General features: G+C 44.4%; 1 protein-coding gene across 1 annotated transcript in view; it reads right to left on the reverse strand.

Annotated features, from left to right (window-relative positions):
- Window positions 1-24,984, reverse strand: part of UGGT2 (UDP-glucose glycoprotein glucosyltransferase 2) — a 209,427-nt gene that overhangs the window by 158,766 nt on the left and 25,677 nt on the right. The window contains exon 9 of the mRNA XM_072135438.1: window positions 11,756-11,855. Within this exon, the coding sequence (XP_071991539.1) occupies window positions 11,756-11,855 (100 nt within the window). The remainder of the gene's footprint in view (window positions 1-11,755; window positions 11,856-24,984) is intronic.

Raw genomic sequence — 24,984 nt, forward strand, 5'->3', positions numbered from 1 at the left:
AGGAATGCTTTTAAGAAATGTTGAGTGCCAATTACTATTTTCTTCATCGTGCTTTTTTAAACAAAGGGAAAAAGTTTTGGACACATGAACAAAAAGAAGATTATTGCAGATTATTATTATTGCAAAACAAACTGATGAAATTTGTTATAGAAGACTTTTTAAACTACTAAAGTTTCCAGTGAGCCATTTTCCAGGAATGGGAAAGAACATAATTGAACCACAGAAAAAACTGCACTATGTGTGCGTTCAGCTCACCTTCTAGCCGCTGTAGCCTTCAATTGCATGCAGGTGCTCGTAGATCCATGCAGAGGTAACGATGCATCACAGGAACATGAAAGATAGATGATCTCAGCACTCAACCGCAGAAAGAGAAAGCGTAGCTTGATAAAATCTTCTTTATTGTAACACAACGCATAAAAACAGAGCATGTATCCAAAAGAGAACAACAAAGGACCTACAAGTTTCGGCAATTAAGCCTTATTCATGGTCTTAAGGCTTAATTGCCGAAACACGTAGGTCCTTTGTTGTTCTCTTTTGGATACATGCTCTGTTTTTATGCATTGTGTTACAATAAAGAAGCTTTTATCAAGTTACGCTTTCTCAATGTGCGGTTGAGTGCCAAGATCATTTATCTTTCATATAATTGAACCATATCCCGGCCATGACCAGGTGCTCCCCACAAGATTCAGACAGGATGTAGATATAGGAAGTTGGAAATTTCAGCAAGAAACGGATCCCAAACACACAGCCAAGCAAACTTTCAACAGGTTTAGAAGAAAGAAAATAAATCTGTTGGAATCTGTTGAAATCTGTATCCAATCCAAAATTAATGGAAGAAACTAAAGCTCAAAAATTCATTAAATGGAGTCCATGGAACCTTCAGGATTTGAAGAATGTTTGTGAAGAATGTCAGCACAAACGGCTTGTGTACAAAGTATTAAATAACACTACAGTTAACGTGTTCAGTACATTTTCCATGTGTCGTTTCTCATTATTACACATAACCTTATTTATGGAAATCTTTGGTTTGATGCTTCTGTCAGTGTAGATTGGATAGGATGTTAACAACAACTGGTGAAAATTTCATGTCAACATCAGTTTTAAAAATATAACTTAGAATACTTCTATCATGAGTGAAGTTCGCAGACCTGCCCACCCCAGCATGTCTGAAAAAGACCTTACCAACCTGCTATATACACTGCCTCTGAATCATGAGGGCTTAAACCGAACCTCCAAATGGAACCCATGGTTTAAGAGATTTCAGACATTCGTTATCGAGTGCTGCTCAACAGATATAGGATAGGGCCTGCCCTTAGAACAATATTTATCTGTCAGCACTATATGTTTTCCATCATTCATACTCTGCTGGACCAGACCATACAACACCTGCCCATGGTCTAACCTAGTCATCTAGCCATCACTTTTAGGCCCTCCTTAGGCTGTTTGTGTGTTCACATGCAGTCATAGCATCCAACTCATTGACATGTGGCATGGTCTAAAAATATCAGTTATCTGTGTCTTGAATGTTTGACAAAGTAACATTTTTAGGCAGTAACATTTTATAATCTGAAACCCAAGAAAAACAAAGGTCTTGTTGGCATGTATAAAAAGAGCAGATGTGCGCAGTTAAAGAGGACCTGTCACCAATAAAAAGGCAGTAAGCAACTCCTAGTGCCTTTTATATTGATGACAGATCCTATTTAAGTAGTGTTGTAGGTTTAAGCCATTGGATATTAATATTTTCTTCATACATTTTGTGCTCATCCAAGAACAAACAAGCGATCATTAGAGGAAGCAGCCTTTCATATCAGCATGTGCTATTAAGAAGCATGATCACTGGGGTGGATACTTTCTTAATTTAAATATTAAAATATTCTAGGCTTATGCTAATAGGAATAGCAGAATATGACATACCAGAGCTATTCATCTTACGGTTTCCCTATTGGTTTAAGGCCTGTGCAGCCCGTGTCGTATGGTGGCACGATCCCACATGCTGCATACAGTGCAGAGTCCCTGGTTTACATAGAAATAATGCAGGGATGTTTCCTCTTCCAGAAATATATTAACTATTACAGTTCTGGCGCAGCTGTTCAGCCAGAAGAGGGGGTGTCCTAGCATTATATTTCTATATAATGGAGGGAGTCCAGTCCACTGCTCTGTGTGCTGAGCCGTGAAATTGTGGCACCATATGGCTAGTATACACAGGCTGCACATGTTGCTGTGTAACAGGCCTAAGGCTCAAAACAGTCTCTCAAACAACAAATTCTATGACAAGAGAACCAAGTGCATATTGAAGAGTATATTAGATGCCTTTGCCATCCGAGATACAACATCACTGATGCATATATGGAAGTATAGTTGTAGGCCATATACTGTACTGTTATCACACATTTATGTTCAATGCCTCAAAGATGCTGATGCAGAGAGTGTCTTCTGCAGCTCCTTCTGTAATCTACCTTAAGCTGACAGACTTTGAATTTATTCCTTTGACGGCAGGTCAACATACTCATGAACTGAAATTACATACTCATGAAAATTACACTCTCATGAACTGATCCAGCAGGCATCAATCATAGCATTAACCTGTTGTTGATGCGGTCTAACCCAACCACAGGACATAATCAGCACTGCACATGAAGGGCGACAATCAGCAGCCAAGATAGCTGAAGGCCTATAAGAAGTTCCCATAGCTATTATTCAACACACCCTATTAGAATCTGCTGGGCTAAAGGGGGCACGTTTTTTTTTTTGTGCTCCTTTAACATACAGAGTGCAACACAATTCGTTGAGTCGCTATAATAAATGCGCCGAATCGGCACAAGAACTGCCCTTTAGGTGCAGAATTTTGTGGCGCGGAAGACACTGTGCAGCTGAGACACAAACCTGGTGCAAACACTTCATAAATACATGTAAAAGAAGTTTGTACATTCTTTTGGTGGGTCCAACTGTCCAAAGGTGTCAGGCGGAGAAGGTGAGAGACAGTGGCGTAATTAGAAGCTGATGTGTCAGGCCCCAGACTATAATGTATGGTTTATAGTAATAGTCTTCTCATATGGGAAAGTGACACCACAAGGGCCCCCTAAACCTCTTGGGCCCTGGTGCAACCGCAACCTCTGCACCCCCTCAAGTAACGCCCCTGGTAAAAGAACACATATTACCTAAGCAGTCACTCTTGACTCCGATCTTGGGTCACCAGAATTCATCCCCCTACATCCCCCCCCCCATTGAACCTGGAACCCCTAAGGCTCATTTGCATAATTATTATTTTACCCTAATTTGTAAAAACAAGGGCATAGGAAGCTAAAAAAGAGCAGATCCTGCCAGACAAGGCACTTAAAGCAAGAAAGCAAGTGGGCTTGGTTTACAATCCTTAATCCTGGTGGTAGATTCCTTTAATAAATGTGGGTCATGATCTATAACTCAAGATAAGGATATAAGTACACAGTAAATAATGAATCATAATAAAGGTCATGGTAAAGTAGGTTGCCTTCTGAAGATAAAGTCAATTAGGCAGGTTAGCTCCAGCATGCGATCAAGCTGGCCCGCCTCCAGTCAGCTCACATGCCTGAGAAAATTCCCCTAACTACTGATGCCAACATCATCTTTTGGCTTCACACACATGCACAATGCGTTTCGGACAAAATAGCATTCTAGTCTTTAGCCATACCTAAAGATATCCTCCAAGTGAACATGCACCGGAAACATTGTTACAAATGTAACATGGTATGGCATGGTAACAGTAAATCACAGGACCCAAGTAAGTCATGAGATGTAATGTGGAGCACTTTATGTGTTTAATCATAAAAAACGGTAACAATAATTTCCTTTTATATTTAAGATAGTTAATAAGTTTCCTATGAGAAAAGTTAAAATTATAGAAAATTGGGGATATTTTATCTCAATTACGTATGAATATGAACAATGTTAGAGACATTATGTGATATTGGGGGAAAAAAAGCAAATAAGGAATGTAGAATTAATAGTTATACATTAAGTCATTTCTATAATTCATGCCCTTGGAAAACCATGTGCCCAAGGACATGATCCAAAAGTCGAATATGTAGCCTTTTTATTCAATCACCTTGTTCAATAGTTGTTACTGTCATATAATTAACGGATCCACTGTGGGAATCTCAAAAATGTTTGGATGCCCACCAAAAATTTCGGGTGCTAGCTGTGTTATTCAGATTGGCACCACTTAGGTGTTCAGATATGCAAGTTTTTAACTTGCGGGTCATACAACCCTTAGGCTGCATTCACACGACCGTATGAAAATGGTCATATGCTAGCCGTACGGTACAGTTTTTTTACCAGTTACATACGCCACATTCATTTCAATGGACAATACGTCCGACCATTTATATTGCTGTTGTTAACACTGTTCCATACAGTACCATATACTAGTCGTATAAAAATATACAGCATGTCCTATTTTCTCCTGTATTTCAGCTCTGTATGCCCTAGACGTCTATGGGGACATATAAAATATGGGTTGAAAAACTGCATACCAGGTTTGTGCTGCATACGGATGAAAAACTTCACGTATATGCGGGCACATACAGCACTGAAATACGGGACTAGAGAAATCACACGTTCGTGTGAATGCAGCCCTGGAATTAGCATTGTGTATATGTTATTAAGTAAATTGTGTATGTGGATTCACAATTCAAATGTTTCTTTATGGAGAATGTAATATTAGTAATGCAGGATGTAAAGCATGAGGTTTTTTGCTCCTCCACAACATACACTGCTCTTGTAATTGAAACATGTTTGATACAAGATAGTATCTTGATTTAAAACAGGTAGGTATTTATTGACAATATGTGTTACAATTTGGTAATTGGTACAGTACTGGGTGACAAAGACAACGTTTGTTAGTGTCGGCCACCTTTTTCTTTCCTGACAGGTAATGGGTGCGATTTTTTGTATCCGTAATTTTGTGAGCTCCGTTACAGAGTCTATGTCCATAGCCCCTTTTGTGTGCACGGTTAGTAATGGTTTTAAATTCCATATTTTATGTCATATTTTCTTTAGAAGGCAAAAGGATGAATAAAAGTTAATAAGAATAAAATAGTGGCAGCAATAATAGAACTAGAGGCGCCAATGAAATGCTATTAAACTCCGCTATAAGGTACTGTTGTGATTTTTGGGTAAGATATGTGGCGACAGGTTCCCTGTAGGTAAATCACTATATGTTGTGATACAGACAAAGAAAATATAGGTTATTCTCCATTGTTTGTGTTTCCAATAGACAAAAAACCAGCTTCAAATGGAATCCAGGTGAAGATAAAAGAAGTAACATTTATTGGCAACTTTTAAAACATTTTTGTCACGCAACATGGGAGTATGCATAGGGTAGTGAGAAGACGATATAATAACTAACGTGTTTCGGAATTTATTTTCCTAATTCATGGCTAAATATGAAGTGTTAGTGGGAGGCATATAAACCTACCCACTACAGATCATGTGATCAACCGAATGGTCACATTGTTTCCTGTGTAAACATTTTATTACGAATAAATTTAGCAATTTTTTTTAATTTTAGCAAAAAACAAAACAATTTTTTTTACTTAGAATTATCTGAGAAGAAAAGACTAATTGCATACCCAAAGTTGGTGTTCTCTTAGCTACAAAATTGATTCTCTTGGGTAGTACAGTAGACAAGTCATTGTCCATATATAATATTCTAGGGATATTATTCACAATATTACGTGCACTATTTAACATCAACTTGGGATATTGCCTTTGAGATAAATCTTTACCTTTTTTATTGATTTTACTGATTAAGGCGTTTGCAGAGGTCGCATTAACGCCTCACCACGCGTCATAGACGCGTGATGAGGCGCCATTACCCCCCCCCCCAAATAATTGCCATGCGTAAAAGAACGCATGGCAATTATTCCCTCTAGGGTGAGCGGCCCGGCGCACGCTGCAAATGAGGTACATGTCAGAAGCGTGATCGCAGTGCGGGATGGGCCGCTCAGCAGGACACGTGACACAGTGTCAGGGGCGCGCCGGAGAGACCCGAAGTGAGTGCACCGGCCCCAGGGAAGACTTGTGGGCTGCAAAGATGATGCTCTCCGTCCTGCTCTACCTGCCCGCAGCTGCCTGCATTTATGTGATCGACTGGACCTACGATCAGTGCTGGGTGAGTGTGTGCAGTGTTGTGTGAGTGCAACGTTGTGTGTGTTGTGGTTGAGTGTGCTGTGTTGTGAGTGTATGCAGTGTTGTGTGTGTGCAGTGTTGTGAGTCCGCAGTGTGTGTGTGTGTGTGTGCAGTGTTGTGAGTCCGCAGTGTGTGTGTGTGTGTGTGTGCAGTGTTGTGAGTCCGCAGTGTGTGTGTGTGTGCGCAGTGTTGTGAGTCCGCAGTGTGTGTGTGTGTGTGTGTGTGTGTGTGTGTGTGTGTGTGTGTGTGCAGTGTTGGGAGTCCGCAGTGTGTGTGTGTGTGCAGTGTTGGGAGTCCGCAGTGTGTGTGTGTGTGTGTGCAGTGTTGGGAGTCCGCAGTGTGTGTGTGTGTGTGTGTGTGTGTGCAGTGTTGGGAGTCCGCAGTGTGTGTGTGTGTGCGCAGTGTTGTGAGTCCGCAGTGTGTGTGTGTGTGTGTGTGTGTGTGTGTGTGCAGTGTTGGGAGTCTGCAGTGTGTGTGTGTGTGTGTGTGCAGTGTTGGGAGTCTGCAGTGTGTGTGTGTGTGTGTGTGTGTGTGTGTGTGTGTGTGTGTGTGTGTGCGCAGTGTTGGGAGTCTGCAGTGTGTGTGTGTGTGTGTGTGTGTGTGTGTGTGTGTGTGTGTGTGTGTGTGCGCAGTGTTGGGAGTCTGCAGTGTGTGTGTGTGTGTGTGTGTGTGTGTGTGTGTGTGTGTGTGTGCAGTGTTGGGAGTCTGCAGTGTGTGTGTGTGTGTGTGTGTGTGTGTGTGTGCAGTGTTGGGAGTCTGCAGTGTGTGTGTGTGTGTGTGTGTGTGTGTGCAGTGTTGGGAGTCTGCAGTGTGTGTGTGTGTGTGTGTGTGTGTGTGTGTGTGCAGTGTTGGGAGTCTGCAGTGTGTGTGTGTGTGTGTGTGCAGTGTTGGGAGTCTGCAGTGTGTGTGTGTGTGTGTGTGTGTGTGTGTGTGCAGTGTTGGGAGTCTGCAGTGTGTGTGTGTGTGTGTGTGTGTGTGTGTGTGTGCAGTGTTGGGAGTCTGCAGTGTGTGTGTGTGTGTGTGTGTGTGCAGTGTTGGGAGTCTGCAGTGTGTGTGTGTGTGTGTGTGTGTGTGTGTGTGCAGTGTTGGGAGTCTGCAGTGTGTGTGTGTGTGTGTGTGTGTGTGTGTGTGTGTGTGTGTGTGTGTGCAGTGTTGGGAGTCTGCAGTGTGTGTGTGTGTGTGTGTGTGTGTGTGTGTGTGTGTGCAGTGTTGGGAGTCTGCAGTGTGTGTGTGTGTGTGTGTGTGTGTGTGTGTGTGTGTGCAGTGTTGGGAGTCTGCAGTGTGTGTGTGTGTGTGTGTGTGTGTGTGTGTGTGTGTGCAGTGTTGGGAGTCTGCAGTGTGTGTGTGTGTGTGTGTGTGTGTGTGTGTGCAGTGTTGGGAGTCTGCAGTGTGTGTGTGTGTGTGTGTGTGTGTGTGCAGTGTTGGGAGTCTGCAGTGTGTGTGTGTGTGTGTGTGTGTGTGTGCAGTGTTGGGAGTCTGCAGTGTGTGTGTGTGTGTGCAGTGTTGGGAGTCTGCAGTGTGTGTGTGTGTGTGTGTGTGTGTGTGTGCAGTGTTGGGAGTCTGCAGTGTGTGTGTGTGTGTGCAGTGTTGGGAGTCTGCAGTGTGTGTGTGTGTGTGTGTGTGCAGTGTTGGGAGTCTGCAGTGTGTGTGTGTGTGTGTGTGTGCAGTGTTGGGAGTCTGCAGTGTGTGTGTGTGTGTGTGTGTGTGTGTGCAGTGTTGGGAGTCTGCAGTGTGTGTGTGTGTGTGTGTGCAGTGTTGGGAGTCTGCAGTGTGTGTGTGTGTGTGTGTGTGTGTGTGTGCAGTGTTGGGAGTCTGCAGTGTGTGTGTGTGTGTGTGTGTGTGTGTGTGCAGTGTTGGGAGTCTGCAGTGTGTGTGTGTGTGCAGTGTTGGGAGTCTGCAGTGTGTGTGCAGTGTTGGGAGTCTGCAGTGTGTGTGTGTGCAGTGTTGGGAGTCTGCAGTGTGTGTGTGTGTGTGTGTGTGTGTGTGTGTGTGTGTGTGTGTGTGCAGTGTTGGGAGTCTGCAGTGTGTGTGTGTGTGCAGTGTTGGGAGTCTGCAGTGTGTGTGTGTGTGCAGTGTTGGGAGTCTGCAGTGTGTGTGTGTGTGCAGTGTTGGGAGTCTGCAGTGTGTGTGTGTGTGCAGTGTTGGGAGTCTGCAGTGTGTGTGTGTGTGCAGTGTTGGGAGTCTGCAGTGTGTGTGTGTGTGCAGTGTTGGGAGTCTGCAGTGTGTGTGTGTGTGCAGTGTTGGGAGTCTGCAGTGTGTGTGTGTGTGCAGTGTTGGGAGTCTGCAGTGTGTGTGTGTGTGCAGTGTTGGGAGTCTGCAGTGTGTGTGTGTGTGCAGTGTTGGGAGTCTGCAGTGTGTGTGTGTGTGCAGTGTTGGGAGTCTGCAGTGTGTGTGTGTGTGCAGTGTTGGGAGTCTGCAGTGTGTGTGTGTGCGCAGTGTTGGGAGTCTGCAGTGTGTGTGTGTGCGCAGTGTTGGGAGTCTGCAGTGTGTGTGTGTGCGCAGTGTTGGGAGTCTGCAGTGTGTGTGTGTGTGTGTGTGTGTGTGTGCAGTGTTGGGAGTCTGCAGTGTGTGTGTGTGTGCAGTGTTGGGAGTCTGCAGTGTGTGTGTGTGTGTGCAGTGTTGGGAGTCTGCAGTGTGTGTGTGTGCAGTGTTGGGAGTCTGCAGTGTGTGTGTGTGTGCAGTGTTGGGAGTCTGCAGTGTGTGTGTGTGTGTGCAGTGTTGGGAGTCTGCAGTGTGTGTGTGTGCAGTGTTGGGAGTCTGCAGTGTGTGTGTGTGTGTGTGTGTGCAGTGTTGGGAGTCTGCAGTGTGTGTGTGTGTGTGTGTGTGTGTGTGTGTGTGTGTGTGTGTGTGCAGTGTTGGGAGTCTGCAGTGTGTGTGTGTGCGCAGTGTTGGGAGTCTGCAGTGTGTGTGTGTGTGTGTGTGTGTGTGTGTGTGTGTGCAGTGTTGGGAGTCTGCAGTGTGTGTGCAGTGTTGGGAGTCTGCAGTGTGTGTGTGTGCAGTGTTGGGAGTCTGCAGTGTGTGTGTGTGCAGTGTTGGGAGTCTGCAGTGTGTGTGTGTGCAGTGTTGGGAGTCTGCAGTGTGTGTGTGTGTGTGCAGTGTTGGGAGTCTGCAGTGTGTGTGTGTGTGTGTGCGCAGTGTTGGGAGTCTGCAGTGTGTGTGTGTGTGTGCAGTGTTGGGAGTCTGCAGTGTGTGTGTGTGTGTGCAGTGTTGGGAGTCTGCAGTGTGTGTGTGTGCAGTGTTGGGAGTCTGCAGTGTGTGTGTGTGCAGTGTTGGGAGTCTGCAGTGTGTGTGTGTGTGTGTGTGCAGTGTTGGGAGTCTGCAGTGTTTGTGTGTGTGTGCAGTGTTGGGAGTCTGCAGTGTGTGTGTGTGTGTGCAGTGTTGGGAGTCTGCAGTGTGTGTGTGTGTGTGCAGTGTTGGGAGTCTGCAGTGTGTGTGTGTGTGTGCAGTGTTGGGAGTCTGCAGTGTGTGTGTGTGTGCAGTGTTGGGAGTCTGCAGTGTGTGTGTGTGTGTGTGCAGTGTTGGGAGTCTGCAGTGTGTGTGTGTGTGCAGTGTTGGGAGTCTGCAGTGTGTGTGTGTGTGTGTGCAGTGTTGGGAGTCTGCAGTGTGTGTGTGTGCAGTGTTGGGAGTCTGCAGTGTGTGTGTGTGCAGTGTTGGGAGTCTGCAGTGTGTGTGTGTGCAGTGTTGGGAGTCCGCAGTGTGTGTGTGTGTGCAGTGTTGGGAGTCCGCAGTGTGTGTGTGTGTGTGCGCAGTGTTGGGAGTCCGCAGTGTGTGTGTGTGTGTGTGCAGTGTTGGGAGTCCGCAGTGTGTGTGTGTGTGCAGTGTTGGGAGTCCGCAGTGTGTGTGTGTGTGCAGTGTTGGGAGTCTGCAGTGTGTGTGTGTGTGCAGTGTTGGGAGTCTGCAGTGTGTGTGTGTGTGCAGTGTTGGGAGTCTGCAGTGTGTGTGTGTGTGCAGTGTTGGGAGTCTGCAGTGTGTGTGTGTGTGCAGTGTTGGGAGTCTGCAGTGTGTGTGTGTGTGCAGTGTTGGGAGTCTGCAGTGTGTGTGTGTGTGCAGTGTTGGGAGTCTGCAGTGTGTGTGTGTGTGCAGTGTTGGGAGTCTGCAGTGTGTGTGTGTGTGCAGTGTTGGGAGTCTGCAGTGTGTGTGTGTGTGCAGTGTGTGTGTGTGTGCAGTGTTGGGAGTCTGCAGTGTGTGTGTGTGTGTGCAGTGTTGGGAGTCTGCAGTGTGTGTGTGTGTGCAGTGTTGGGAGTCTGCAGTGTGTGTGTGTGCAGTGTTGGGAGTCCGCAGTGTGTGTGTGTGCAGTGTTGGGAGTCCGCAGTGTGTGTGTGTGTAGTGTTGGGAGTCCGCAGTGTGTGTGTGTGTGTGTGTGCGCAGTGTTGGGAGTCCGCAGTGTGTGTGTGTGTGTGTGTGTGTGTGTGCAGTGTTGTGAGTCCGCAGTGTGTGTGTGTGTGTGTGCAGTGTTGTGAGTCCGCAGTGTGTGTGTGTGTGTGTGTGTGTGCAGTGTTGGGAGTCCGCAGTGTGTGTGTGTGCAGTGTTGGGAGTCCGCAGTGTGTGTGTGTGTGTGTGTGTGTGTGCAGTGTTGTTGAGTCTGCAGTGTGTGTGTGTGTGTGTGCAGTGTTGGGAGTCCGCAGTGTGTGTGTGTTTGTGTGTGCAGTGTTGGGAGTCCGCAGTGTGTGTGTGCTGTGTTGTGAGTCCGCAGTGTGTGTGTGCTGTGTTGTGAGTCCGCAGTGTGTGTGTGTGTGTGTGTGCTGTGTTGTGAGTCTGCAGTGTGTGTGTGCTGTGTTGTTGAGTCTGCAGTGTGTGTGTGTGTGTGTGTGTGCAGTGTTGGGAGTCCGCAGTGTGTGTGTGTTTGTGTGTGCAGTGTTGGGAGTCCGCAGTGTGTGTGTGCTGTGTTGTGAGTCTGCAGTGTGTGTGTGCTATGTTGTGAGTCCGCAGTGTGTGTGTGCTGTGTTGTGAGTCCGCAGTGTGTGTGTGTGTGTGCTGTGTTGTGAGTCCGCAGTGTGTGTGTGCTGTGTGGTGAGTCCGCAGTGTGTGTGTGTGCTGTGTGGTGAGTCCGCAGTGTGTGTGTGTGCTGTGTGGTGAGTCCGCAGTGTGTGTGTGTGCTGTGTGGTGAGTCCGCAGTGTGTGTGTGTGTGTGTGCTGTGTTGTCAGTGTGCTGTATTGTGAGTGTGTGCTGTGCAGTGTGTGCGGTGTATTACCAAAATATTCATACTCCTCCTCGGGTAAAAATACTCCTCAAAAATGGTGAGAGGAGTATTTTTACCCTTTTGAAAAAATGTTAGTGCGACCTCTGGGCGTTTGTGTGTGCAATTTCTTTTTACCCGAATCATGGCTAGCTCCTGTAAGGGTAATGTCTAGATAATGTACAGTATTTTTAGACAACTAATGTGTGAATTGTAAATTCATATCATTATGATTGATGTAGTCCAAAAAATTCTGACCAAATTGTTTTTTCCACATCATTTTCACACTATAGTAAATCTATAAGTGGATGAGATTGTGACAACATTGTGAACAAAAAAAATAAAATTATAACAAGTAATTGTTGTAAATCTGTTTCATTCTAATCATTACAAACATGGCCTTTCTAGCTTACCTTGCTTTTATTGGAAAATTCTGGCTAATGTCTCGCAAAACCTTCAATGCTTCATAAGCAGGAGTGGAAATAATTTTTGAGGCAGCTTGGAAGCTTAGATCTAAAAAAGGAAAAAAAAAAAAAACACAAAATGGTTCAGCGGAACAACCTGACAACAATTAGCAATATTGTAGTGTTCTCTGCATCAATTAACAGATTGTTCATAGCAGCTACTGTAGAGCACATTTCACAGCATTTCTGACACATCCTTCCAATTACCAGGAGACAAGCAACTTTTCACAAATTAAAGTCATATAGTACAGACCCACTTTACTTCCAAATTATGGCACATAATCTGCAGTAGGAAGCGTTGCTCCTTCTTAACAAGCATTACTTTTATTTTTGTATGAAAGAACAGAAAACTTGTTTCACACATGTACCTAGTTTCCCAGCAGCCTAAGAGAATTACACAAGCAAAGAACAATGCTCATTATAAAAAAGATGAAAACGTCTGTTTCTTGATTTCAAAAATTATCTCTCAGCCAAAGTCCTTGAATCCAAACGCCCTCTTTGGTGAATTTGTTGGACATTTTCCGTTGCTCAACTTGATGCCGATGGGCCCCAGTGCAACGTCTATGCCAGGCCCCAAACTGCAATCTATGGTGTAAAGTATTAGTCTTCTCATATATAGGAAAGTGAAACCTCATGGGCCCCCTAAGCCTCTTGGGCCTGGTTGCCGCAACCTCTGCACCCCTGGACATTTTACTATACCTTCTGTAGATAACACAGACATTTAAAAAATTCACTGGAATTTACTGGAATTTAGCCACAGGTTACAATGATCAAGAGTTATCAAAGGTGTCTTCAGTGACGCTTTATTGTTAATGCTGGTTGTCAAAAATTGTCACAGGGACTAAAAAAAATGTTTGGACTTTCAAAATTTACCTGTTACAAACGTAACATACAAATTAAATTTAAAAACAAACCTTTCAAGGAGTTACTTATCACTATGCAGGATCGTTGGGAAAGTTTGAAGATTGTTGTTTGTGTTCTACGGTCAATGAGATTTAGTTGCATTGGCCCTTTAATAAATATAGGAGCAGAATTCTACCACTCTGCTGGCTGGTATTGTAATTTTTTCTCAAAAAGTTGCATAAAAAGGTGACAAATCGTACGTAATTCTGACCCTGGTCTAGACAACAGATTGATAAATCAGTTGGTAAGTATATTTATGTTCCAATGGTGACATCAAGAAGTCACAAACACAGAGATACAGCTATTTTATGCCAAAAAAGCCAAGCAACACCAATAAAAATATAAACATTTCACTTCACTTTTCCATTAAAGGCTTCTTTTAATATGTTTTTTTTTAACGTACCACATGGGCTCAGTATACTATCAAAGCATGCTTATAAATGTAAAAATAATTTTTATTTTTGTTTATCTAGGTTAAATATAATAACCTTTCAGATGGGCAGCAAGGAATGAAGGATGACAAGAGAACTGTTAAAGATATTACACTGGACTCAGACGCCATCTTACGTATTGTCGGATATTTTAAAGATTCAGTATTCATTTCATATAACTTTGTGTAGTGATTACTGAAGTTTGGGTGTGGGTCTAATTCCTTAGAAAAGCACACAAAGACTTAGTGCTCGCTAGCACCACCTAGAGGAAGGTATCCAGGTGGACATCTGGACATTTGGTTTATGTGAAGTTTCAGTATTTGCATGTAGCCAATAGTATTAGACTCCTTTGTGTGCTTACATCCAATAGTGTTACATTTCCTGGGTGAGAACACCCAATTATAGTTGCTGCTTTCCTAATTACACGCCTTATGTAAAGTGCCTTATGGTTTTCTATAAATGTCGGTACCTCAATAAACTTATCAGTCTTGTTGCTAACTTCCTGCAAGGACAGGTCTTGTCTTTTCATTCAAGTTAGTCAATTCCAGCGCTGGACACAGACTCATTTAATTTGAAAGTCACCTTACAATGATTAGGGGTTTGAGCCCCAGATATAAATCTATAAGAATTGGCGTCTTCCTGGTTGGGCATACTTTTATGGGCATCTAACCATCGAGGTAACCTCCGGAAGAGTCCAGGCGGCCAGTGACCAGAACTGACAATGAGCGCTCGTCGGGGTAAGTCAAGTCTATTTTTGTCTACCTTGACTGTAGTTCTGTTTCACTGGCTGAAAGGGACTGGGTAAGGTCATCTCCTTGTGTGATATTATGTACTTTGCCTTACATGTCCATATATAATAGTATGTTCACGATGATTTCGACAAAGGATCACTTGTACGGTGACCGACAGAGACTGGACGTGACAATGTATGTTGTAGAAAAAGGTCTGCAGTGCCCTCTTGTGGCTTGTTGATGTAGTTCAGAAAGTTTGTGATGGTGTTGAGATTTTGTTCATGTAAGCGCGGATAGAATCTGGAAGTTTGCAGAGACAAATTCTGGCCAAATTTACGTATCGTTCCTTCGGGATTGATGCGGCCCCGTGATGCGGAAAGGACAGTAGAGACAAGAGGGACACTGACGGGAATTTTACAGTTGAGCGTTAACTCCTTGATTTCTGAAATATTGTGTGAAGGTCTCTAATTTGTACTTACTGATAGTTAGCGGGGTAGTCTGGAGCTGTATGTACGGAGGATATCTATAGCCCTTGAACAAAATCAGGTATTCCACAGATTCCACAAAATGGGTAGTGAGCAAAGTAAGACTGTAGCTGGACACTGCAGACCTAAAAAGGCAACTGACATAGTGTAACACAGGAAAGGTAAAGAGTGGGTAAAAGGAAGTTATGAGGTATTGAAGTTTTTGGGTATGTTAGATGATCCCCTGAGCGTGCAGAGGTAGGAGACAGCACTTGATGTAAATGGTGGCTGGCTCAAAGACAAAAGTGGCACACCCAGGCAGAAGGTTGTTTTGATGTAAGTAGAGAGTTAATGACAAAGGAAAGTGGATGGGGTTGATTACTGGAGACTTAGACCAGTGACTACGGACGGACCAGGACAGAGGGACTGGAATCCTAGAGAGTGCTCATTAAAAAAAAAAAATCGTTTGGAATGCAGACCAGCACCCTCTTAGACTCCACCCCCGTATCTGGGGGGTTAGAGAAGATGACACGCCCTACCATTTTTCAGTGGCGGCCATCTTAAGACAGTATATTCTTTTCAAGTCCCTGAAAGTTAATTGCCTATAACTCTACACTGTAGGCTGGTTGTAGGATAGCAGCAGAGTCACCCTTGAGGCGTCCTGGCCGGCGTTTGAAATATAAATAAAATGTCGGCAGGTGAATATTTTCATCAATTTCAAACATTTGCTAAGGGTCTTGAGTGTGCAACGCTGTTTGTTTATTTTGTTTATTTTATTTTTAAACTTATTTGATCTTGACAATTGCAGAAAAATTACTAGAAAAGTGTTGCAATGTCTCTGGTACCTGCTTTCTGGAGTTGAAAGAGTTAATCAGGGGGAGATCTCTGTGCAGCTGGGCTTTGCTTTGTCTTATCTATGTCTGTGAGAAGTGGCCTTGAAGCACACAGAAAGCATCTGTGTTGAGTGGGGGAAACAGAGCTGACAATCTAAAAGACGTAAAGGAATTTGCTTGTGATAAGAATACAAAGAGACACACTCTAGGAAACATAGACGGCCCCAACAAGGCGGGACAAGGGGGGTGGTAATGGACAAGGATGTCAGCAAGAACAGTCCCCCTCTTCTGAAAGCCCCCCCCAAATAGAGTTAGTGCCTTTCATTGTAGAACTCTTCCCTGTTGGCAAATGTTTTCCTCTCTGTGCCCCTACATGAGGATTGCCAGTACCTATTTGCCTTTACCAGTGTAGTAATCCAGTATACCTGATGCAGATTCCCACAAGGGGGGTTAAACTCCCCCAGCCAGTACTCCATACTACACGGCCCTACAGGGAGTAGACTGGCAGACTAGCCCCTTACTGGATGTTCTCCTTTCCAGTATGCGGTGGACCTACTGTTTTTGTTTGCCAGGATGCATTTATTGACCTTATGTGTTTTCTGTTCCAGAAGGGTTGCAAAGTTTCCTGAGACGAGCTCCAGTACTGCCAGGAGAAGGTGGTCTTCCTAGGCCACTGCTTCTCAGCCACAGGAAGACACCTGATAGAGGAAAGAAAGCTGGCAGTCCAGAATGTGCCCCTGTCCTGAGGCCTAAGCCTCTCCACATGATTCTAGGACTGGCCAGCTCCTGCAGCCTGGGATAAGGTCTGCTGCCTCCAGCCTGATGTTGCCCCTTGATAATTGAATTGCCTCTTCTCCATTTGCCCTTAGTCAGGAGGCAATTGATGCATTCCATAGCCTTAAGCTGAGAAATCATGTGTGCCCCGGCCCTAGGCACATTCCACTGAATCAAACTTTTGTTTTATTTTGCACTGAGTATCTAGGCCACAGGTGTCGAGTCCAGGAACGTGGTGGCCTCCCCAGTGGCCCATTATTAGGCCCGGTTAGACTCAGTCGTGAGGGGAGCCCCTCAGGTGTCAGTAGCTGTAGCCAGCAATCTGCTCAGCAAGGTCAGTGAGTTGATCCCAGACCCTAGATCACTCAGTTACAGTGCAAACCCCACTACCTTGCACAGTGTCCTCACCCAAGTACAGCCCAAGCATCTGAGCAAAGAGCAGACAGCTCAGACTCCAGTGCGCACTCCTGATGCCCCAGGATACACTGATGAGGTGCACAGCTCTGAATCCTTCATTCTATCGCCAGTCTTCCAGGATTCAGAGAGGGGGGAGAGAAGGGTGATTAACCCAGATGTTGAGTTTTTTCTCATAGGTGGCTCCAGGTCTGCAGGAGAAGACAGACGGTTCTACACTGGATATACAGTGGTCAGTGGCGCACATGAGGTAGTACAAGCAGAACCACTCCCTCCACACAGGTCAGCGCAGGAGGAGGAGTGATGGCACTCAGGGAAGCGCTACAGCTGGTGGAAGGTAAAAGGGCAAATATCTATACTCAAGGTATAGTTCTGGGGTCTAAACACGACTATGAACCCATATGGAAGGCTAGAGATTTCCTCACCTCTGCAGGGAACCTCTTTAAGCATGGCACGCTGGTTAAAGAGCTCATGGATGCTCTCTTACTTCCACAAGAGGTGAGGATAGTAAAAGTAAAAGCACACACAATTTGGTAACTCCACAAGCCAAGGGCAAGTATGTGGCTGACGGGATGGCGAAGGCAGCTGCACAGATGGAGCCCAGAGACTGTCCTGAAGTCTCAGCGGTGAGTTCTGAGCTAAAAAGTTTGATCCACAGGTGTTCCAGTCCCTGGTGGCCCGAGAGTCATCAGAAGTGAAGGGAGTGTGGCGGAAAGCTGCAGCCCAGATGCCGATGGGACCTGGATGCTGGGAGAGAGGGTGTGCCTGCCCAGAGCCCTGCACCCGACAGTAAGTCAAGTAGCCTACGGACACATACAAATCCAAAATGGCCATGCTAGTGCTCATAAACCATAAGTGGTTTGCCCCGGGCATTACTACCCCTGTCACTAGACTAGTGAAAGCCTTTATAGTCTGTGCCCTCCACAACCCGGGTAAGGTGGTAAAGACTCCACAGAAGGTGACACCCAAGCCGCTGTATCCCTTCCAGAGACTGCAGATGGATTTTATCCAGCTACCAAAAGTGGCACGTAGGAATACGTGCCTGTGTGCATTGATCTCTTTCCAGGGTGGCCAGAAGCTTCTCCCATGACCAAGGCTACTGCCAGAGCTGCAGCCAAGAAGTTGGTGAGTGAGATTTTTCTGCAGGTTTGGACTTCCGGAGACCATAGAGTCCAGTCGCAGAACCCACCTCACTGGACAGGTAAAGACCTAAAGCCTTGTCCCTCCTGGGTGTAGAACAGGCCCTGCACACCCCTTCCCGAATTAGTTGTGGGTTTGAGAGAATAAACAGCACTCTTAAGTTAGAGATCCGGGAGGCCATGGAAGTAACAGGGAAACCATGGCGTGAGTGCTTTCCTGCTGCCCACCATACAGTTAGGAACACCCCCAACAGAAAGATGGGATTGTCCCCTTTGAAGTATTTTTTGGCTATGCACCCAGACTAGGCCCCTACTTCCCACAGACCCTAGGAGATGATGGCAGGAAACCAGGTGGAACATGCCATACAGTTGAGCCAGGCCTTGAAAAAGGTCGGCAAAAGTGTTTCTGATTACTTTTTCAGATCCAGACAGAGACCTCAGGACGCATAACCTGAAGCCTGGAGACTATGTGGTGGTAAAGAGACACCAGAGAGAGAGACTGGAGCCTCACTACGACGGTCCTTTCCAAGTCCTGCTGACCAGCGCCACGGCTGTGAAGCTAGAGAGAAGTCAGCACGCTTCCAACACTTACTGTTGCAAACTTACTTATTCTTCTTGCTAGCTGGTTTCTTCTGACTGACTGTATGCTCAGGGACACCCCAACCATGACTATCACTGTATCTATAGGGCTGACCAGGATGCCCCCAGGGTAGGAGACTTTACCTACGGTTGGTGCAACAAGACAATGACCTTCTATAACATTGACAGCACAGGTAACCCTGTATTAGCAGTGTCTGATGTGTACTGGATTTGTGGGGATAGGAGAGTCAGGTCAGGCCTAGAGGCTGGGAAGGTGAGTGTACAGTGATAAGGTTTGTGCATTCCTTCCTCGTGATCCCCAGGGATAAGGTTGATCAGACACATAAGAAAAGGTAGAGAATCCCAAAGGATTCTGGAGGTCTGAGAGAAGCACCTAGATGACAACGTTTATATAGATACAGCGGGAGCAACAAGGGGGGTCCCAGATGAGTACAAGGTCCACAATCAGATATGGGCAGGTCTAGAGTCCATTATTCCCCAGATAGCTAGGAGCAAAGATGTTGGTTGGGTTAACTGGTTTTATTGTAATCAACAGAGATTTGTGATTGTATCCGAGAGGCTTCCCAGACCCGCATGGCTTTGGACATGATCCTTGCTGAGAAGGGAGGAGTCTGTAAGATGGTGGGAGTGGCTTGTCGCATGTACATCCCGGATGACATTGCCCCCTATGGATCCATTACCCATGCACTTGAAGAGATTGAAGGACTGTCCAGGGAACTCGAGAGAAACTCAGAAGTGGACACTTTGTCCTTCACTTTGTAGTTGGGGGATTGGAAGGGTTTCCTTTAAGTGGGGGTGATATTGGGGATTGTGATTTTGCTCTCGTCACTTATTGCGTGTTGTGTGGTCCCCCTCATCAAGTCCACCATGTCCCAGATGGCCGTCCAGGTGGTAAGAACCATGACAGGAGAAGTGCCGGTGTGGAGGATACCGTCTTGTTGAAGAACCAGCCTGTTAATAAACCCATAAACTATGGAAACACAATTATGTGATTTGAGTATGCAGGCCTGTAACCCCCGAGTGACTGGCCTCCAGGGGATCTGGTGAAGAGTTAAAAAGTCCAGCAGGTAAGGGCTTAGCCTACCTGTATGTACCTGGAGTTTGAGGAGGTCACCCTGGACAACAGTTACAGGCCATGCAAAGCTCAAAAGGGGGGAAATGTTAAAGATATTACACTGGACTCAGACGCCATCTTACGTATTGTCGGATATTTTAAAGATTCAGTATTCATTTCATATAACTTTGTGTAGTGATTACTGAAGTTTGGGTGTGGGTCTCATTCCTTAGAAAAGCACACAAAGACTTAGTGCTCGCTAGCACCACCTAGAGGAAGGTATCCAGGTGGACATCTGGACATTTGGTTTATGTGAAGTTTCAGTATTTGCATGTAGCCAATAGTATTAGACTCCTTTGTGTGCTTACATCCAATAGTGTTACATTTCCTGGGTGAGAACACCCAATTATAGTTGCTGCTTTCCTAATTACACGCCTTATGTAAAGTGCCTTATGGTTTTCTATAAATGTCGGTACCTCAATAAACTTATCAGTCTTGTTGCTAACTTCCTGCAAGGACAGGTCTTGTCTTTTCATTCAAGTTAGTCAATTCCAGCGCTGGACACAGACTCATTTAATTTGAAAGTCACCTTACAATGATTAGGGGTTTGAGCCCCAGATATAAATCTATAAGAGAACCAACATGAAAAAGGCTTAACAACTACAAGTTAATCTCTGGCGATTGATCGGGCATCAGGATGCCATGATCAGTTACAGTAAAGAACATTGTGCTAAAAGCCTTTGATAAAAAGGTCAGGATCTCAGGATTCACAAGTGCTTTATACCTGCTAATGTGAGCACTGATGTCTGAAGAGAAGAGGTTTATTTCAAGGACCCAATAATCTACAATGAGAAGTTTGAAAATAATTGTGCTTTACTCCAGCACCTGTGGCTGTACTTCAGGTCATACAAATCAACACAACCTACAATCTATAACAAGCTCACATTAGGTGTCTGTAGAATATGTGCTTCTTGTGATTTTAGAAACCTCAAAATCTGAAGAAAATGTTTAAGCGGTTTTATTCTGAATTGATCTCTAAATAAACTTTGCACTTTTACAAGTATTGGTAAAAGTTCAGCAAGTAATAGATATTCTTTGTGTAATAAAAAGCTATACAATTTTCCAGTATACTTTCTGTAGCAATTACCCACAGTTTTCTAGATCTCTGCTTGCTCGTCTTAATATAGAAAGCTTTCAGTGGATAGAAACTTGTCCATGGTCATGTGATGTCACACAGGTGAACGAGACATCATCATCAAAGCATTAATAGAGCTGTGATTACTCTGTGATTCTAACGAGCCGTACACCTGTGTGACATCACATGACCATGGACAGATTTATACCCACTGGAAGTAAACATAAAAGCTTTCTATAGAAGGACAGCAAGCAGATCTAGATAACTGTGAGGAATTGATACAGAAAGTATACTGGAAATTTTTAGAACTTTTCATTACACAAACCATATCAATTATTTGCTGAAAGGGGACAACCCCTTCAACTTCTTACACACACTTGAATGTTTCATTTATTTTCTTACAGAGGTGAATTATCAAGAAAAATATACTAATGGTTTGTAAAGCTTTAGCCTCTGCAATACAAAAGGCAATACAATATAAAGTACACAAACATCTGAGTATTACACATGTTTAAGAAACTGTGCATAGACAGTCCAGGGCTACTTCCTGAGAAAAGGTGAAGTAAGAGGGGAGGGGAGACACAATGGAGAAAAGAATTGGGGGGGGGGAGGGCAATCATCTCTACGGAGGCGGATGAGTGAATTATTTAAAACATGGGGAAGCCTGGAAGGATATTCAGGGGTCCCAGGTTTGGTATGAAGGCATCAGGCATGCTGTCGGGGATGATCATTAGCTCTTCCATGCGTTGGAGATAGAGAAGTTCTTTGAACCATTCAGAGACAGAGGGGAGCCTGGAAGAATTTCTCGTCTCGTAATTATAAAAGTGTGAGCAGTCATGAACACAAAACTCAGAAAAGAGCACTTCGCTTTCAGGATGCATGTAGAAAGAATGGAGAAGAGGAGAGCAGATGGAGAGTTGGTGAATTTGATTGTAGGGAGGGATCTTCAAAAGATCTACCTTCCACCAAAAAGGATGGATTAGAAGATAGCTAAAGAAAATGTTAGTCATGATACTCCTAGAAGATACCTAGAAGGTAAAAGCCTTAGTCCAGTCCTTAGCTTCGATAGAGACCCCCATTTCCTTCTCCTAACCCTCTGCAAAAGGCTGTTTGTCCCTAGCCTGTGTTTTTACATTTTTGAGGTGGTTGGGTAACAAAATTCTCAACATTTGCAATGTTCTCTATAATTCAAATCTGGGGTATTACAGATGCAGTGATACTAGTTTAATTTATCAGTGATTTTAATAGCTAAAAAAAAAATTACACAATGTCATAACTGCATAGGGATTTGGGAAGTTTGACTAGTTCAATTTTGCCAATCAAAGAATGTTGTGAAATTTTTATTGTAAATATTTCATTTATTGTTGTGAATATTTAACAAACCTAAGCCATTTCAGAATAACACTTCGTAATATGAATAGACTTAAACACAGCACCCATTCTTGAGTATACTCATCAGTTTTTAATAAGACTGGCAATATTTGATTTTCTTTCTATAAAACTTTCAGCTCAAAATACCATAGTGTATTTTGATTATATGATTTAGCTGGTGGAGCTTTACAAAACACTAGCAAAATGAAAGCAATAAATTCTGCATAGATTCTGAGCATATCAAGGTCTATTATAAAAATAAAATGGCCAACCTTCAGTAATAAAGAAGGCAGAAGCGGTCATGGTTATTAGAGAGATACTGTAGACAATGAGTGGTAAATAGAATAGTATATGCTTTGCGTCAGGGTCATATAACTGAAGTGGTCAAATAAGAAGACCTTGCAGAGGGAAAATTATAAGAAAAACACATACGTGTAACTACAGGCACAGATCAGAAGCAAACCATTCTCAGAATCGACAAACGAATATTTTTCACATTAGTTGCATAGTAAACAACTGTGTGTTGGATCACTTTTGTTATCTAACCCTCATTACTAAAAACCATATTATTATATGTGATGCCCCCTTTGAAAACAAACAGAATGATGCCTACTTTGTGCTACTCACCTTTTCTTTCCAAAGTTATGGCATTTTCTGTTCTGAAAGTGTGAAGTGGGTGCAGTGGCATAACTAGGAATGAGTGGGCCACATAGCATTGATATGGCTGGGCCCCCCCCCTCCCCGGTTGCATCAAACATTTTACTGTACCAAAGCATTTTATTAGTGATGGCCTCCATTCACTAATAAAATGCCCAGCAGTGGCCTCCCTTCACTGATAACATGTCCAGCAGAGGTCTCCCTTTGCACACAACATGTCCCAGCAGCAGCCTCCCTTTACACATACTGGGGCAGATTTACTTACCCGGTCCATTCGCGATCCAGCGGCGCGTTCTCTGCGGTGGATTCGGGTCTTCCGGGGATTCACTAAGGCAGTTCCTCCGACGTCCACCAGGTGTCGCTGCTGCACTGAAGTCCGCCGGAGTTCACGATCCGTTGCTGGGTGCAGGTAAGCGCGTGTTCAACGACACTTTTTTTTAAATGCGGCGGTTTCTCCGAATCCGGCGGGTTAGCGTTCGGCCAGGCCCCCCAATTTCTGTCGCCACAAAAACCCCGGGGCAATTCAGGGAAAATCGGCGCAAATCGGAAATTTTCGGGTAACCCGCCGTAAAAACGTTATTCGGGCCCTTCGTAAATGACCCCCATTATGTCCCAGCAGCAGCCTCCCTTGACACATATTATGTCCCAGCAGCAGCCTAACTTGACTAATAAAATACACCAGCAGTGGCCTCCCTTCAAAAATAATAAACCTATATATTCAACCTGTGGTGTTGGAAGACTGAGTCTTTCACATGTCTTCAATGTCTCTTCTCTCCAAAATGACGTCCCAGGTCAGTCACCTGACCAAAAGCACGCATTGAAGGTTGGAGGAGGAGGTGAGCGGGTGGGGCGGGCAGTTTGAGCAGTGGGCAGACGTGGACGCGGTAAGCCAAAAGCAGAGGGGGCAAGAACGAAGGGGGAAGGAACAGAGGGGTGGAGGAATGGTACTATAAACAAAGTACAGATTCATAGGGCTTATTGCAGCCATTGCAGCACTCAGATAATCTGAGGGGTATAGCAAGGAAACTGGTTAATATAGGTTACAAAGATAAAAGGTAAAGTTGTTTTACATCCAAGAGCTATTGAGTTGTGAAAAAAAACCCTTTACAGTTACGCTTTAAAATTTATATGCTTTTTTATATTTAAGTTTGAATGGAATGTTGTCTATTTTATGTTTTATTTTTCCATGTACAGAGCTGTGTGATGGCTTATTTTCTGCGTAACAAATTACACTTCAAAATGGTGTTATTAAATATTCCGTGCCGTGTACCGGGAAAAAAATTCCAAATGCAGTGAAATTGGTAAAAAACCGCATTTGTGCCGTATTCTTGTGGGCTTGGATTTTACTGTGCACCCCAAATTACATGTCTACTTTATTCTTTGGGTCGGTATGATTACGGGGATACCAAATTTGTATAGGTTTTATAATGTTTTCATACATTTACAAAAAATTAAAACCTCCTGGGGGGGATTTTGACATCTTCTGGCGCTAATAACTTTTTCATACTTTGGTGTACGGAGCTGTGGGTGGTGTTGTTTTTTGCGGATTTTGATGACGTTTACAATGTTATCATTTTTAGGAATGTACGACCTTTTGATCACTTTTTATAGAATTTTAAAAAAGTGCCATTTTCGACTTTGGGCGCGATTTTCCGTTACGGGGTTAAACGCAGTAAAAACCGTTATATTTTGATAGGGCATTTTTGGACGCGGCAATACCTAATGTGTTTATGATTTTTACTGTTTATTTATATTTATATCAATTCAAGGGAAAGGGGGGTGATTAGAATTTTTAGGTTTTTTTATTATAATTTTTTTATTTTAACTTTTTTTAATTTTTATTTTTACTATTTTTCAGACTCCCTAGGGTACTTTAACCCTAGGGTGTCTGTACGATCCTATCATATACTGCCGTACTACAGTATGGCAGTATATGGGGATTTTGCTACTCATACATTACAATGTGCTGACAGCACATTGTAATGAATGGGTTAACCCGAAGTAGCTTCGGGTCTTCGTGAGACCCGAAGCTACCATGGTGACGGATCGCCACTCCCCGATGATGTCACGGGGAGCGGCGATCCACGGAAAGATGGCAGCGCCCACGCGCAGCCGTCATTTTGAAGCCGTCGGTAAAGGTAAAACACCCGCGATCGGTGCCGGCACCGATTGCGGGTGTTACCGGTAAGCCTTTGCTGCAATATGGAGCAAAGACTTATCGGCTATGGAGAGGGCTCGGCCCGCGAACCCTCTCTATGTACCGGGACCCGACATGTGACGTACTATTACGTCACATGTCGGTAAGGGGTTAAATAATTTTTTATTGGGACATTTGAATCCCCCCCGCCTTGTAAACTAGAAGCTTCTGCTCGGCCGAGCTCACCTGTCCCCATATCTCAGCGCATGATACAGTGCTGGAAATAGGGACCAGTGCGTGTCCACTTAAGCGGCCGGGTGGGAGCTTAACTAAGCTCAACTTCTGTGCTCCTGTAAACATTCAGGGGCATGGACCTGAAAGACGGCAGTGTGGGATGCTGGGAGGGACCGCATAGGTAAGTACAGTCCCCTACTTAGGAACACCTGAATTATATACGACCCATAGTTACAAACGGATCTCTAGATGTTGGTAATTTACTGTACTTTAGTTCTAGACTACAATAAACATCTATAAC

The sequence above is a fragment of the Engystomops pustulosus genome, chromosome 2 (assembly GCF_040894005.1).
Source record: "Engystomops pustulosus chromosome 2, aEngPut4.maternal, whole genome shotgun sequence".
In the NCBI taxonomy this organism is placed as follows: Eukaryota; Metazoa; Chordata; class Amphibia; order Anura; family Leptodactylidae; genus Engystomops; species Engystomops pustulosus.